This window comes from Lynx canadensis, chromosome D3 (genome assembly GCF_007474595.2).
Source record: "Lynx canadensis isolate LIC74 chromosome D3, mLynCan4.pri.v2, whole genome shotgun sequence".
NCBI classification, from domain to species: Eukaryota; Metazoa; Chordata; class Mammalia; order Carnivora; family Felidae; genus Lynx; species Lynx canadensis.
Window position 1 is genome coordinate 69,578,802 of NC_044314.2, and position 17,082 is coordinate 69,595,883.

At 44.0% G+C, this 17,082-nt stretch overlaps 1 protein-coding gene across 2 annotated transcripts in view; it reads right to left on the reverse strand.

Moving 5' to 3' along the window:
* The window catches only part of TTC28 (tetratricopeptide repeat domain 28), a 182,960-nt gene that overhangs the window by 90,769 nt on the left and 75,109 nt on the right, over positions 1-17,082 (reverse strand). For both annotated transcript variants that reach the window (XM_030335958.1, XM_030335957.1), the window contains exons 6-7: positions 15,895-16,113; positions 13,762-13,927 (exon numbers count right to left, since the gene is read on the reverse strand). In XM_030335958.1, the coding sequence (XP_030191818.1) occupies positions 13,762-13,927; positions 15,895-16,113 (385 nt within the window). The remainder of the gene's footprint in view (positions 1-13,761; positions 13,928-15,894; positions 16,114-17,082) is intronic.

Genomic DNA, 17,082 nt, shown 5'->3' on the forward strand with positions numbered 1-17,082 from the left:
TGTTTTTGGAAGTGACAGATCCTTAAATCAATTCTGCCTCTCCCTGCTTATTAGCACTGACTCCTCACTGCATTAGCATAACTCTATCAAAAGCCAGGAAAGAACATCTCATTACTTCTGAAGCCTTAACGAGTTTAATGGGTTCCAGTGAATCCAAAGAGTTTCACGTGCTGGCCTACGGTCGAGTTGTGTAATGTGGATGTTAGTTCGAGGTCTGCCTTAACTACCAGATCTGGGGAAGTCCACCTCTTCGAGTGTCTGGGATAATACCCTGCTTTCACGCTACTGTGCAGGGGTGGGAGTGGGAAAGAAAAGGCCAGATGCTAACTCTGAAATACGCGTTAGCACTTGTGTCATGCTTTGCTACACGGATGATGACACACCAAGCATACATTAATGATGCTCTATCGACCACGTGTCAGGAGCGGGTGTCTTCCCACTTTGGAGGTGCCCCCCGCAGTTCGTTCTTGCCCTCTTTCTATTACCCACTCATCCGGTGAACCTTCCTGGAGGCCTCTTAGGTAATAGGCACTGCTAAGAGCTAGCAATGTAGAGATAAGACGTGAGCACATGGCATTCACGGACCCTCCTCGTTGGCAGACTGAGCTGATTTATACAATTGAATTCCAGTTAACCAACAGGGATACATCAGAGTTCTATGCACTGTGTGCCCAGACTTTTCTAAATCCTGGATGGGAGGTAGAAAGAGGGGAGGGGCAGGGTGGGTGAGCTCCACAGCAGCACCCCCTACTTTGTCTCATCTCCTTGGTACCTCCCCGCATTTTGGCTTCTATCCACCTGTGTATGTAATTCCCGCCTTCAGAAAAAGCAACGCCCTGGGAGAAAACCCCAGGGGATCCTAAGCTGGCAGAATCAGAAAGCAAATGTGTAGTCACGGGGACTACATGCACGGTGTGGAGGTGGTTGGGGGAAGAAGTGGCCCCTATTCGAACAGAGAGTTCACACCAGGAGATAGAGGGAGATAGGCTGAACAGGACAATGGAGCCAGAGGACCAGCTTTATCTGAAGGTACTCCCTGGCCACCACCATGCTCTGTGGGCTGTGCTGTATGCAGAAGTGCTCGGATGACAGAGGAGCTTTCACAGAAGTGCTCAGATAGCAAAGGGCCAGGAGCACTGAAGGAGGAGAAGGGGACAGAAAGGCCAGGCTGGTCATGGGGGGCATGCATGCTGTAGTAAGAGCCTGGCCCAGAGCAGGAGAGAAGAGAGCAAATGGGCAGGATCAAATGGAGTTTAGTGACTGATTACACAAACAGCAACAGAGGAAAGGGAAACTTCAGAACAAATGATTCAAAGCCCTCAAAACTAAAGAACTTGGGGAGGAAAGATGGAGCCTTTAAAACAAATGGGAAAAATTGGGACTGACAGTGACAGACAGGGGAGCTGCCTGAGAAAAGGTATGATTTTGCATGTGCTGAGCTACAGGTGAATTCCAGGGGGAAGGTCAAGCCTAGAAACCACAGGAAACATGGGGCCAGGGATGTAGATGTGTGCCCTTGCGGAAGATTATGTTTCCAAGGGCAAGCCCAAAGGCGAGTGAGAAGAAGATGGAAAACCATCGAAGGAGATGAAGATGTGCTTGCAAAACCTCACCCGCCTGTGTGTGTGCTGTGTTGAGGGGAGAGAGATACAAGCAGAAAAAGGGTCAACAATCAGATGCCAAAGGGACCCAAAGCATGAGGCCTGAACAAGGATCATCCTTTTTTTTTTTTTTAAGTTTATTTATTTATTTTGAGAGAAAGCACAAGTGGGGGAGGGGTAGAGAGGGAAGGAGAGAGAGAACGAGCGGGGGAGGGGCAGAAAGAGAGAGAGAGAATCCGAAGCAGTTTCTGCACCATCAGCACAGAGCCCGATGTGGGACTCGAACTCACAAACCATGAGATTGTGACCAGAGCCGAAGTTGGACGCTCAACTGACCGAGCCATCCAGGCGCCCCAGCAAGGATCATCCTTATCTCTCTCCAGGTCTCTATGGGTCGGGGACAGTGGGAGACCGTGTTACTGTTGAGCTCATATTCACTCTGTGGGAGAGAGATACTTCCTGCCTCACTGATGTCCGGCTTAATACGTGACTTGCTTTAGCCAATGGAACATGAGTGGATGAGAGGTGAGCAGGGCTTTAAAAGTGTCTGTTTTCCTTGGTCCTTTACAATCCTGATTTCTGCTATGAGGAGAGTCTTATCTAGTCACCACTGGTCACAGAAAGATGAGACACAAGGACCTAAGCCCAACAGGCAGCCTAAGGAGAACCAGCCCAGGTGATCTGCAGCCCCAGAGCAAGAAATACATGTTTGTGGTTAGAAGTCTCTAAAATCTTCAAGTGTTCATGACATTACTGGAGGCAAACCTCATTGTGTGGAGCACAATGTGAGCTGTGGGCCTGACACAGTAAAATGCGCTCTTTTAAGGATGGCACCCCTCCAGGGCCTCCTTACCACTGTGCTCAAATCATAAAAGTACAAACAGGATGAAAAACAATGCCTATTTTAGCCAGTTCAAAGATGAAACTTGGTGGCTATACTGGGGTCATTTTCCCAAAGCAAGATAAGTCAAGAGTTATATATTAAATGTCTTAAATATCGATTGTTAGATAAAGCTGCACAGAATCAATCAGAAAGAAAAGGCCAGGGAATTTCACTGGGGCAAAGGGCAGGATACACAGAGTCAGGGATATTGAGATTTGATTAGTTCAAAGAATTTTTACAAAATTGGTCATGGCAACAGCCAGCCAACAGTTGAAGTGAAACTGAGAAGGAAGAACTGAATGTCTTGATTGGTCAATAGATTTGCCCCACCCTTTGGGGCCAATGAACAAAGCTTTGGGGCGATGAGACAAGAGACAAAAGAAGAAATGTATGGGGTTGCCTGGGTGGCTTGGTCGGTTGGGCATCCAGCTCTTGATTTTGGCTCAGGTCATGATCTCCCAGTTCATGAGTTCGAGCCCCTTATTGGGCTGAGCACTGACAACACCGAGCCTGCTTGGGATTCTCTTCGTCTCCCCCTCTCTGCCTCTCTCTCCCCCAGAATAACTAAATAAACTTAAAAAAAAATGTCTGGGGGGCGCCTGGGTGGCACAGTCGGTTAAGCGCCCGACTTCAGCCAGGTCACGATCTCGCGGTCCGTGAGTTCGAGCCCCGCGTCGGGCTCTGGGCTGATGGCTCGGAGCCTGGAGCCTGTTTCCGATTCTGTGTCTCCCTCTCTCTCTGCCCCTCCCCTGTTCATGCTCTGTCTCTCTCTGTCCCAAAAATAAATAAACGTTGAAAAAAAAAAAAATAAAAAAAAAAAAAAATGTCTGGGGTAATAGTGTCCCTGCAAGTTCTTCATGGCATCTACCAAATGCCCCCCCACCCCCAACTGTGGCCTGGGTGCAGAAATGTCAGCTCCTGGCCCAGGAAAACCCAGGCCGTTCATGATTCCAGGCCTCGCATGGGCTGAATGACAGGCATGTAACACCTTCCCCTGCATCACTGCTGTCTGCTTTTTGTCTTTAGGCTGATTCTACCATTTGCCAGATCATCCCCGCCACGGATGATGGGAAACTCGGCAATTTCAAGAATTTTGCTTTTTAAAAAAGTTCATCAAAAATGTGAAAGGGGATTCAATTTAGCTATGTCAGAGGTCAGATGAGAAGACCAACTACACTTACCCTTCTTGGTAAGCTGCTGACACACTAAGAAGCTTTACCGAATGAAAGTTTCTTTTTAAAAAAATTTTTTTAAAAATATTCATTTATTTTTGAAAGAGAGGCAGAACATGAGCGGGGGAGGGGCAGAGAGAGAGGGAGACACAGAATCCGAAGCAGGCTCCAGGCTTTGAGCTGTCAGCAAAGAGCCTGACGCGGGGCTTGAAGCCACAGACCGCGAGATCATGACCTGAGCCAAAGTCAGACGTGCACGTAGGTGCCCCTCGAACAAAGTTTCTGAGCTTATTTTGTATTCAGCCTTTTGGGAAGAAGCTAAATTCGGGAAATCAGGGGCCCAAGACCAGAGTCTATAGTGTGTTCCACTCATTTCTGCAGCTGTGTCTCTTCAGTGATGTAATCCCTAACCTGGCATCATCTTTTTTTTTTTTTTCCCCCTCAAACACATATAGTGAGCCTGAGTGAGTCACCTGATGGATAAAGCCTGCCTTCTGGAACCCAGCCATGTCCCAAGAAGACAGGACACAAGAGACCCAGACAGGTAGACCCACCCAACAGAAAAGGAGCCCAACTTCAGATCCTGCAACAAAGAGGTGAGCCTCAGGAGGCAGCAGCTGAGTGACTGTGATGTGGGAGACAATTCCGCAGCACAGGACAGGTGAACCTCCTCTTGCAAATCACCATTCATCATCAGGAGGCCTTGGGCCTCTGCGCCCTCACCTGGGGAGGCATTCCCTTGCTCACAGTGACTATTCTCCCCTCACTCCTCAGGGCCCAGCTCAGATGTCACCTCTCTGGAGGCCTCTTGAACCACTGCCTTACCTCCAAATAGCCAGAGTGAGGTGCAGCCTTCTTTGTTTAGACCTTTACCATAACATTTTGCACGTGGTGGATTAATAATTTACACATTTGTTGCATGTTTCACACTGTGAGCTACTGCAAGGCCAAGAATTCCAGCTATTATTCATGCATGTATCTCCAGGCTCAGAACCAGCTCTGGCACAGATTGACTACATGCTCATAAAACATTTTCAAAATGGTACTACCCTAATTTAGAATGAAATTGGAAACTCTTTGTTTTATGAAACAAAATAAATGCCCCCCAATCATTATATCCACTCTAACCTCACCTAATTCTGGAAACAATTTGGGATAAGAAAAAAAATATTTGATTTAAAAAAAATTTTTTTTAATGTTTTATTTATTTTTGAGACAGAGCATGAGCAGGGGAGGGGCAGAGAGAGAGGGAGACACAGAATCGGAAGCAGGCTTCAGGCTCTGAGCTGTCAGCACAGAGCCCGACATGGGGCTCGAACTCACGAACTGTGAGATCATGACCTGAGCCGAAGTCGGATGCTCTACCGACTGAGCCACCCAGGTGCCCCAATATTTGATTTTTAAAAGAAAAACTTACTAGGTTGGATTAACTGGAAGGTCAGCCTTGATTAGCAAAAAGCCAGAGTTAGAAAATATTATAAAAATAATTTTAAACTTTCAAATACCAACTGTAACTTAAAATAAGCCAACAGTATAACATTGGCAGTCTTGGGTACTTGCTTAAAAGAACAGATACAAATAATTTAAATCAGTCTGTCAATTGTCTATTTACATGGATTAAATATGTACTAGTTGCAATCTGGCTTTTGCAATTTGTTTAAGAAACCTGCCTTTTTTTTTTTTTTTTCTTTTTCTTTTCTGGGGGTTGGGAGAATCTCTTTGGGATTGGATTCATCATAATCTTTGATTGATCCATGCATGGCCTGCTTTCATCGACTTACTTAGTAATTTTTAATAACTTAATAAGTGCTCACAAAACCACTATGCAAAACAAAAGCCAGAGAATAACACATATCTTATCTGTTACCTCCCATGGAGCCCATCCCCTGCCTGCCGAGCCCGAGGAAAATTCCATCACAAATCCCATGGTCATGGTCCCCTGCCTGTCCTTTCTATACAAGTTTTATTGCATCTAACTGTATTCCTAAAAGCATGTTTTTATTTTAGTTGTTTTAACTCTATTAAGAGGACAGCAAGCCATAGGTCATATTTGGGGATCTGCCTTTTTTCACCTATTATTCTATTTCTAAGATGTAGCTGCAAGTTTGGGTTGACCGATGCTCATCTCTTTGCTACTTAATATTCCATTTTGGGACTATTATTCATCCACTCTCTCACTGTTGGCATGTGAGTTGCCAGTATTTTGCTGTTGTTTACAGCGCAGTTCTAAAAATTCTTGCTCATGTACAACAGTGTCTCTTGGATGTTATGCCTACGGTGTATACCTGGGTCAAAGGCTGTGTAAATGCTCAGCACTCAAAGGTAATGCCAAGCTGTGTTCTGATGCAGTTGTTCCTGTTTATTCTCCACCAGCCGCAAATGAGGTATCGCATGGACCCACATCAACACTTGTCAGACCTAACCACTGCCACTTGTTACCAGTCTAGAACTAACTGAAGGCATCAGCATTTACAAACTGGCACAACCTAAATTAATCCATGAAGTCAGAAAATGTACTGGATTATAAAAGTAACTTGCTGTAAAAAATTTAGAAATATGGAAAAGCACTGAAAGAAACAAAAATAACAGCTATAATTTATCAAGGTTTAATATTCATTACCAGGAAGGAATATTTCCCCTATTATGAGTGCAGTCTATAATCACAATTTATTTAAAATCCCTTGGGAGCACGCCTTCCAGACCCACTAGTCTTCTCGCCGGTCAGCTTAGCGACGCCAAAGTGCCACTGCCCTGTCCCAGGTGCCAGGCAAACAGCAAGACTCTGGCTAAATATCAGAATTAAAAACTGAAGATGTGTTTTGAAATTCATAACATCTCCCTTATGGGAGGTTCATGTTCTGTACAGTGGCTTCAATCTATGCCTCTTTTGATCTGGGAGGAAGGAAGGGACTGGAATTCTTATTAAACACTTAATAAAAGCGGTTCTTTTATTTTAAATCCATTTTCAGAAACTCCTTTGTAGCACTGTACTTCCTTTCAGCAGCAAGATGCCATTAAGGAAAGCAAAAACGGTCTGCAGAATAACAAGGACACCACAGCCAGGCTGTGGGTAATTGAATGAAGGTGTTCCCCAAGGCACGGAGACTCAATTTCTAGGGGCACAGTGTATTTTACATCCACTAGAAAGAGAGAATCAGTAAATCAGCCCAGCAGGGACAGAGAATCTGCTCACAGCACATCTTCTGGTGACCGGAACTCAAATTTATGGACATCTCACTATGGGCCAGGCAGTGTGTTAGCAGCGCGTGTTCAGAGAGGACACAGCACCTGCTTTCCATGGTAGCACCGTCTTCCCGGGGAAGACACACGAGTCAGGTGATTAGGAAGCAAGGAAGAACGAAGTAAGTGCTATTATTAGGCACCATTGAGGGGGAGCAAAAACCAGATTTGGACCTGGGGCTCTGGGTTGTCCTGACGGAAACGGTGTGATTGAACAGGGCTCTAATGGGTGATCAGCATTATCTACAGGAAAGGTAAGGCAATTCTGGCAGCAGGGAGAAGGACTCAATTCATTCACAGAGTCAGCTGGTTGCTCACTTCATAAGCATATACAATGTCACAGGACTGCCCCAGGCCCTGGGTATGCAGAGGTGAATGAAATCAACATGGAAACTTCTAAAGTTACCACTGAAGCAGGAGCTGGAAGGCTGAGAGGGAACCAGCCATGCTAACAGCAGTAGGAAGAAATTTACAGAGAAGGAAGGGCATGAGCATAACCTTAAGGTAGGAAAGCCCTTGGAAGAGCTTGAAAGGGGAGGGGCATAAAGGGGGGCACACAGGGACATGTCAAGCTGAAGGAGTAGAGATGCCATTCAAAGGGCAGAGGCCAGGTCACCTTGGCTTGCAGGCTGCCAACAAGGAATGTGAAGTCTAAAAACCCTCAGAACCTTTGAAGGGGATTAATTGTGTTTGGGGTACTTTGTGATGGGGAGGATAAGGAAGCACAGTCCCAAATCCATCTAAGAAGGGTCACTCTGGGTGAAGGGGACTGGGAGGCAGAGAGAGGGGACAGCAGCGGTGGTTCAGGATAGAGACAATGGGGAGCTGCACTATACTTATCATGGTGGGGACAGAGTAGACAGATTCACATGTATCTTTCACGCCTTTGCTTCCATACTATTTTTCCACAGTGGCCGCAGCATTTTACATTCCTACCAACAGAACACAAGAGTTCTGATGTCTTCACATCTTTTGCCAACACTTGTTATTTTCTGATTTTTTGATAGTGGCCATCTTAACGAGTGTGAGGGGACATCTCATCATGATTTTTTTTTTTCTTCATTTTGAAAAAGAGAGAATCTTCTTATGTAGGCTCCACGCTCAGCACAGAGCCCAATTGCAGGGCTGAATCTCACAACCCTGGGATCATGACCTGAGCTGAAATCAAGAGTTGGATGCTCAACCCACTAAGCCACCCAGGCGCCCCTCTCCTTGTGGTTTTGATTTGCATTTTCCTGATGATTAGTGATGTTGAGCATCTTCTCCTGTGCTTGTTGGCCATCTGTTAATCTTCTCTGGAGAATGTCTATGCAAGTCCTTTGCCCATTTTTGAGTCAGATTGTTTGTTTTTGTTGTTAGGTTGTAAGAGTTCTTTATATACTCTAAATATTAACCTCTTATCAGACATGGTTTGAAAATATTTTCTCCCATTCCACAGGTTGCCTTTGCACTCTGTCGATTGCTTCCTTTGTTGTGCAGAAGTCTAAATTTCATGTCACTCCACTTGTGTAATTTTGCTTTTGTTACCTGTACTTCGGGTGTCATAGCCAGGCAACTGTTGCCCAGTCCAATGCCACGAAGCTTTTCCTAGGAGTTTTACGCTGTCATGTCTTATGTTTTAGGTTTTTAACTCATTTTGAGTTAACTTTCATATATGGTGTACGACAAGGGTCCGACTTCATTCTTTGGCATGTGGCTATCTAGTCTTCCCAGCACCATTTGTCAAAGAGACTATCCTTCTCCCTAATGTGTAGCGTTGGCACTCTTGTCAAAGATCACTTGACCTGTATGTTGGGGTTTCATTCTGGGCTATGTTATTCCATTAGCCTGTGTGTCTTTGTCTTTATGCCAGTACCTCACCGTTTTGACTACTGCAACTTTGTGATGTTCTGAAATCAGGAAGTTTGTGGCCTTTGGCTTTGTTTTGCTTCTTCAACATCGCTTCGGCTTTTTTTGGTCCTTTGAGATTCCAAATGAATTTAGGGTTTTTTTTTTCTATTTTTGCAAAAAAATGCCATCAGAATTTTGATAGGGATTACAATGAATCTGTAGATTGCTTTGGGTAGTATGGACATTTTAATAACATCAGTTCTTCCAACCCATGAATATGGCATGTCTTTCCATTCATTTGTGTCTTCTTTAATTTCTTTCAGCAACATTTTGCAGTTTTCAGTATATAAGTCTTTCACCTCTTGAGTTAAATTTATTCCTAAGTATTTCATTCCTTTTGATGCTATCATACATGGGATTGTTTTCTTAATTTCCTTCTAAAATTATTCATTGTTAGTATATAGAATGCAACTGATTTTTGAGTGTTGATTTTGTATCTTACAACTCTGCTGAATATGTTTATTAGTTCTTTTTCTTATAAGTTTATTTATTTTTGAGAGAGAGAGAGAGAGAGAGAGAGTGAGAACGCGCACATTTGCAAGCAGGGGAGGAGCAGAGAGAAGCAGGCTCCATGCTGTCAGTGCAGAGCCCGATGTGGAGCTCGATCCCATGAACAGTGAGATCATGACCTGAGCTGAGATCAAAATCTGGATGCTCAACTGAGTGACCCACCCTGGCACCCCTGTTTATTTGTTCTAATGGGGTTTTTTTGGTATAATCTTTAGGGTTTTCTACATATAATATCATGTCATCTTTGACCAGGCATCATTTTACTTCTTCCTTTGCAATTTGGAGGACTTTATTTCTTTTTCTTGCCTAATTACTGTGGTTTGGACTTCCAGTACTATGTTGAATAGAACTGGCAAGAGAGGGCACTCTCACCTTGTTCCTGATCTCACAGGGAAAGCTTTTAGTTTTTACCACTGAGTATGATACTAGCTGCAAGCTTTTCATACGTGGACTCTATTATGTTGAGGTAATTTCCTTCTTTTTCTAGTTTGTTGAGTGTTCCCTCCCCCCCCCCCCATTATGGAAAGACGTTAAATTGTGTCAAATGTCTTTTCTGCAACTATTGAGATGGTCATGTGGTTTTTTTCTTAATTCTGTTGATGTGGTATGTATTACAATGACTGAGTTAGGAGAGAAATGGAGACACTCAAGAGTTGGGATTTGGATATTTTAGATGAGAGATACCCAGAAGATACCCATGCAGGGATGTTTAGTGAGCAGCTGCACTTACAGATTCAGTGGTTAAAGATGCCTGAGTTAGAGTGAAGGGGGAGAAGGCACAGGGTACATTCAGAGGACAGAGGAAAAGGTATCGTGGCTGGAACATGGTGTTCACCAAGAGACAAGATGGAAAATAAACCCAGAATGCCTTCCTAGAGCTAGATCATGGTGCCAGGCTTCAAAACTTGGATTTTATTCTCTGTAAACCTATTACAGAAAGGTTTCCTTTTTCCCCCTCTTTGAGTGATAGAATTGCTTATTCGTGGCTATTTATTCCTAATATAAAAAGTAATATATGCCCATTGTGACAAAACTGAAAATAAGGAAAAGTATAAAGAATAAAATACTAAGCATCTATAATTCTACCATCCACCTATAATTACCACTAACACTATAGTCTGTTTCCCTCCAAGGATTTTCTTCTTAGTTTTCATACCCATAATTTACATATATTACAAAATTTAAGTTATATTATATATAATAAATCTATATCCTATTTTTTCATACAATATTTTGTCACAAACATTTGGCTATGTCATTAAAAATTCTCTGTGAACATAATTTAATTACAGTGTAATATTATATTAATGTATGTAAAATAATTTGACCGTCAATTATTGTGGACATTCAGGTTTTTAAATTTTTCTATAATATATAGACCTATTATAAATAGTCCTATGTACACTTCTTTACTCCATTTCCAAAGTGAGAATTATGGGGTCACAGCATTAACATTTTAAAGATTTTTGATACTACTGGCAAATTATTTTTAGAAAGGCTAGAACAGGGGCGCCTGGGTGGCGCAGTCGGTTAAGCGTCCGACTTCAGCCAGGTCACGATCTCGCGGTCCGTGAGTTCGAGCCCCGCGTCGGGCTCTGGGCTGATGGCTCAGAGCCTGGAGCCTGTTTCTGATTCTGTGTCCCTCTCTCTCTACCCCTCCCCCGTTCATGCTCTGTCTCTCTCTGTCCCAAAAATAAATAAACGTTGAAAAAAAAATTAAAAAAAAAAATTAAAAAAAAAATTAAAAAAAAGGCTAAAACACTTTATATCCCTACTGTATAGACTGCTCATTCACTGCATCTTTATTACTATTAAGCATTACTACTTTAAAAATATTTAACAATTCATAGATGAAAAATAATTTGTCATTGAAATTTTCATACTGTTTTCATGAAACTGTGAGGCAGAAACCAGAGTCTCACAAAACTCCATTCTAGTAAACTCAAATCATGCTACTGAACTGTTCAATTTTGAGTTTGAGCTCACAAAATATGAACACATTTCTAGTAAGACTAGTCCAAAGCAGCAGAAAAGACCTTACTTCTGGCAGTCTAAACTGGGTATCAAAGCTACCAAGGACAGCCCAACAAAGTCATGCTAAGCATCAAGCCACCTGACCTAGAGATCCCCAAAGACTCATCCTGACTTGTCTGTATACAGCAGAGGAAAAGATTAACATGGGGAATATAAGCCAGTTACGGTCCCTCCACTCTCCCATTGATGAAGAATTGAACTATAACCCAAAAGCCATTTTTTTCAATTCAAAAGTCACCTGGAAGCAAAATTACTCAACCTCTAGTATCATATAAAAGAACAGCTTGGGGCGCCTGGGTGGCGCAGTCGGTTGAGCGTCCGACTTCAGCCAGGTCACGATCTCGCGGTCCGTGAGTTCGAGCCCCGCGTCGGGCTCTGGGCTGATGGCTCAGAGCCTGGAGCCTGTTTCCGATTCTGTGTCTCCCTCTCTCTCTGCCCCTCCCCCGTTCATGCTCTGTCTCTCTCTGTCCCAAAAATAAATAAACGTTGAAAAAAAAAATTAAAAAAAAAAAGAACAGCTTGGACACAAGTGTTTGGAGTTAAACACGGTACCCAATGGGAAGTGGGAGTAGGCCTTGGGAAGAGTCCAAGGGTAGTCCCCTTCCTCCTTATGAGGAATATTAATCTAGACTGGGATCAAGTAAAATCTGTATTTTCACACAGGCTCAGCCCCATCATGGTTGGTTTGGACTGAGCTGACCCAGGTGTGGCCACGATGGTGCCACATGGTACAAAGCAGGTATTCCAATAGTTGTGGAAGGGGGTGGGAGGTGGCAGGAGGATAAGAGAGCATAAAGACTGCAGGTCTACTATGGGAACAGACTTCCAATGGAACTTCAAGTCCCTTAGCCACGATTCTCTTTTTGACAGTGAAAGAAATGGGCGCTGCCGAAATCTGCTCTCCTTTCTCTCCCTCATTTTGTGTTTCCACCACTGGCCAACCATCCTCTTTAACACTCGCTTGGGATATGCAATACCTTAGGTCAGGTTACGGTGGAATCAGACTGGCTGATGTGCCTTTCTGTCTGCTGAAGCAGCTTTGCACAGCCCTAGATTAACCTATTTTATGGTCATGTATCATTAAATTTCAGAGAACAGCCTTACTTCCAAGTTCTTGGGATTACCACACTGTCAAGCCCCTGTAATCACCACACTACTACCCAGGGTTAAGGAAGGGGATGCCCCAGGATGCACCACAGCCTTAGAAGAAATAAGACAACACTGTGTGCATGTGGCTGAAGCCTGTTCATACTTTATGCACACAGAAGCTGGAGATGACATTCTTACATGCTTCGGCTATTTTCTCAAAATATGATATTAATTTTGATAATTAAAAACAGAACAAGCAGTGGCCTGGGAGTCTGGGTGAGATCTCTGTTGTTGCGATCCTGGCTTTGACACTAACTTGGCTGTCAGCAGTCTTATTCCATGCCGGCTTCTGTTAAATAAAGGAGTTCAGCTAGAAGACCCTCCAGCACCTTCCACACTTGACATGACATTATCCAAGTGCATCTAAGAACTCGTCTCCAACTTCATAAATATCTCAAAGATCAATCCAGCTGCTGGCATTGACCAACACACACTCGGGAGTCTGGGATAAGCATCTCTAAAGAATTATAGGGATATCTTAGGATTTCCATGATTTTGCAACTGAAATCACTCAAGAGACAAGCAGATGTCCTGGGGACCTGACACCAGCTAACACAGCAGATTCTCTGACATATGGACCTTCTCGACACTTGTTAAGCACAGGATAGACTGGGACGCCAGGAAATTCTGCTACCACCCAGCTCTATGGTACCCCTTTCTTTTGATTTTCCCCAGAAGCAGGGTGCTTGTAGAAGTGATTTTCCATATGTAAAATAGTCAATCATGATAAAATGTTTCCATAAGCATACAGCTTTTATAATCTCTGCAAAAAAGCACTTCCCTTCTCTGTTCTCCATACTAGGAGTTCAACTTCCTTCACCTCATCCCCACAGCACACAGATCTGTGCACAGATCCTGTCACTAGTGTCAAATTACTTTCCCAGACAGGCGTTCAGCTACAACAAACAAACTCATTATTAATCGGTTTATAACCCCCAAATCATCTCAGTTTTAATTAGCTGGGATGTTAAATTCGAAGTCCTGTGTATGTTCAAACATTCTACAATCCCTCCTTAGAAAATGGGCATCTCCGATGAGGCCTTTCCCTGTCTGAAAGGAAATTACCAGAAAGAATAAAGACAGCCCACAAAGGGGTTTGCACTCCAGAGACACATATTTGTTTCTCCTGCAGCAACTGTGAATAGACTAAGCACAAAAGTGCAAATTCCAAAAGATTTCTTCCATTTAGCTGGAACAGGCTGTTTACAAAAGAAAGAAAGAAAAAAACCAACGACGCTAGGATTGTATCTGAAGAAGGGGCTAGGGACGCTGTACCACTTGCCTTGAGTAGTAAGACTCCACCCCCAGGGCCTCCCGCACACTGGCGATGTGCTGCTCCAGGGCCGAGCTCGTGGCTGTTGGGAGGGCCGCACTACTGGCAGTCTGGAAGTCGCCGGAGTTTTCCGCTGTGTTATCACCCAGGTAGTGTTCGTGAAACTTCAGAATTCCTGAAACAAGACAGGCACAGCCAACATTATGCAAGATTGGGGTCTCAGGAGGGAGAGGTGGAGGGTGGGGCACAGCCTTCTCTGGCAAGTATGCCATCCAAAGCAATCAAGAAAGAAATCCTTCACAAAGAAATGTGAAGAAATCCTGAAATCCGAGGTCACGAGAGGGCTTTCCCAAATTTGGTCAGTACCCCTTTCTACAGTTTCCGCCATCAAATTTGGTGCTTGAAACCAGGGAATTCAACATAAGGCTTTTGCTTTTGTAGATATACTCAGAAGTTCATGGAACGGTGACTTCATACGTATTTTGAAATAGCGGCTTCTCAGAAGCACCAAATAGGGAAGGTTTTCTTTCTCGAATAGTGCACGAACATGCCAAAGGTATATTCTCCCCAGAAGCTGAAATCCTGAACACAAATACAACTAGCCAAGTGGAAACTGTGTTACTCAAAGACCTTTCATTTCACAAAAGCAAGGCAAAATAAATGTGTAGTACAAAGGCCAGATAAAAAATGTTTTCAGCCATTTTTAAATAAGACTAACTGGTCAACCATCATTAATGGATTAAAGGAGCAAAAAATTATGGCTGCATGAAACTGAAGCAATCCATAGTGGTTTTCTGGCAATAAACACAGGACATATTCTCAAATGGTAATGAGGTGTGTCAGCCCCGGAAAATGCTGGTCCTCTCTGATTGGATTAGAGCCCCAGTGAAAGCTTCAGAGTCTCATTAAGAGCAAAGAGGAAGGGAAAGAGAAACAATAGAAGCCTCATTATACATGGCTCATTATTACAGAGATTTGGATATACCACCTGTCAAATCATGTCCCCAAAACATAACAATGACAGAGAGAAAGAGCTTGATGCCTCCATCACCAGCCGTGTCTTCCGAGGTATCGGTGTCCCTCTGGGGGGGCTGGGATACACAGGGATCCATTCCATTGTAGCTGACACTCACCAAGTCACCATGAACATCACAACTAAAACCTTCAGCATAGAAAGGTCAGAATGTTCTTTATGGAAAGCCCATAAAAAAAATGGGATTAAGGGGAAAAGATTATAAAAAATAAGGCTGAGGCACAGAATGTATGGGCAGGAGTGCTCAGAAGCCAAGAGGCATCTGAGAGTTGTCATTTAGCCATCGTATCTGTTTTTTTGTTTTTTTTTTTTTAATCAAAGGGATAGAAACACAATCAAGAAAATCTTGTCAATTCTCTCTGGCAGTTGAACTTTTTGAAACTGGCTTACAGATAGTCAAGAAGCCCATTCTTCAAGGTTCCCAATTATAAGATCCACTTCCCCAGTCAATAAACTCTAATTGGATCTGGTGTCTCCAACGTGGTAAAGCCATCAGCATTTTATTATGCAAAAAATATGGCCCTAACAGCTAATTAGTGGTTCTGTATTTAGTGAAACTGTTTCAGCCTGAACATTTAATGCCGATTTAATCAAAGGGGGTTTTTACTTCTAAAATAGATTTACAACAGAACTGGTTAAAATGGGTTCTGCTAAACTCAGAAATTCCAAGCATAAGACTTCATTTATATACTGTGACAAGAGTTGCCATTCTCATTTTAGTCTGTTTACCATGACAAAGGGTCACAATTATTAAATCATATCTAGAAAGAACTCGTTAGGACTTACAGTCAGCGCTTTATTAGCTAATGAACAACAGCTGCCTAAAAATAGGGCTGCTGGTGAAATTACTCCTCCTGCTCTTCGTGTTCCTTGATAAACGCTTCCACATTCACCAGCGAGGAGCAGCGATTTCTTGGGGGAATGGGAAAGCTGGGCTGTCTTATTAATTGACCACCCCGCCATGGAATATCCGCCGTGGCTGAGGTTTTGCTGAAAGCTGACGTCAGCTCCTTAGTCTGATCTATGGTAATGCAGCTCTTCCACCTCTATTCCTTAGACTTTTGCAGTCTAGCGTCTTAATTGCCGGTTCCCACAGAAAGAGATCTTACCTGCCCCAGGAGCAAGCAGCCAGCTATACAGGTAGCCAGCGGCCAGGGAATAGTAAAGCACTAGTGCCCTCTGGCCATTAACCATCTCTAAGATCTGATCAATGGTGACTGGGGAGTACGGGTCGGAGTCCTGCTGTCCTGTCTGTCGTTCTACCAGAAGATCGGCAAATGCCCTCGTCCGTCCTCTTTCTGCCACAGCCAGGGCTTCATCATGATGGCCTAGGACACAAAAGTCATAAGGTGAGGAATCCCTGGGGAGTGTGTTTGTCCACCGAGGGCCATCGGCCACAGAGGCCCTGGGCAGAAACCTCACTGTCTCTGCATCCCTATGTGGGGCCCAGTCTCAGTTTCAAACCCAACCCTCTGCCTCAGATGCTAAGTACAGTGCCTACTCTTCTAAAACCCCAGTTTCAGGGGCACCTGGGTGGCTCAGTCTGTTGAGCGTCTGACTTCGGCTCAGGTCATGATCTCCTGGTTCATGAGTTCAAGCCCTGCATCGAGCTCTCTACTGACACCCCAAGCCCATTTCATATCCCCTGTCCCCCTTTCTCTGCCTCTCCCCTGCTTATGCATGCTCTCTCTCTCTCTCAAAAATAAACATTAAGAAGAAAAAAATAAAACCCCACAGTTTCAGATTCCACACCACCCTAAGCCACTTTCCCCCCATCCGCAGCCACACCCCAAGAGAGTCAACTTTGTTCATAGGATGGTCCTCAGCCCCGCTCGTTCTCCAACCCACAGCCTGAGCTGCTCCCTGGCCTCCTGGAATCTGACCCCCTTCACTTTAGCTATTTGGACCTAATGCTTTGCACTCGGTTACCCCTCTCACTTTGCTGCTCAACTTCGATTCTGATTTGGCCTTGGCAGACAAACCCTCCAAGATGTGCAAAGTCCTGACCATCTTTCTGTCTCCCTTAGCTGTGGCCCCTCTAAGCATTGCATTGTCCAGCCCCACTTGCACACCGACCCCCCACTCCCAAGTTATACCTCTCTGCCTTTACACAAGCCAGGCCCTCTGCTCAGTGTGTCCTTTCCCCGTTCATTGACCTGGTCTCAAAAGGAGGGTCCTAACAGTCACCCTGCCTATTTCGAAGGGCTACTGTAAAGATTAACTGCGGTGCTGTGTGTGAGGATGCCTGGATAGCTTATTCAAAGTACCACATAGAGAAAGGTGATATTATTATGGTG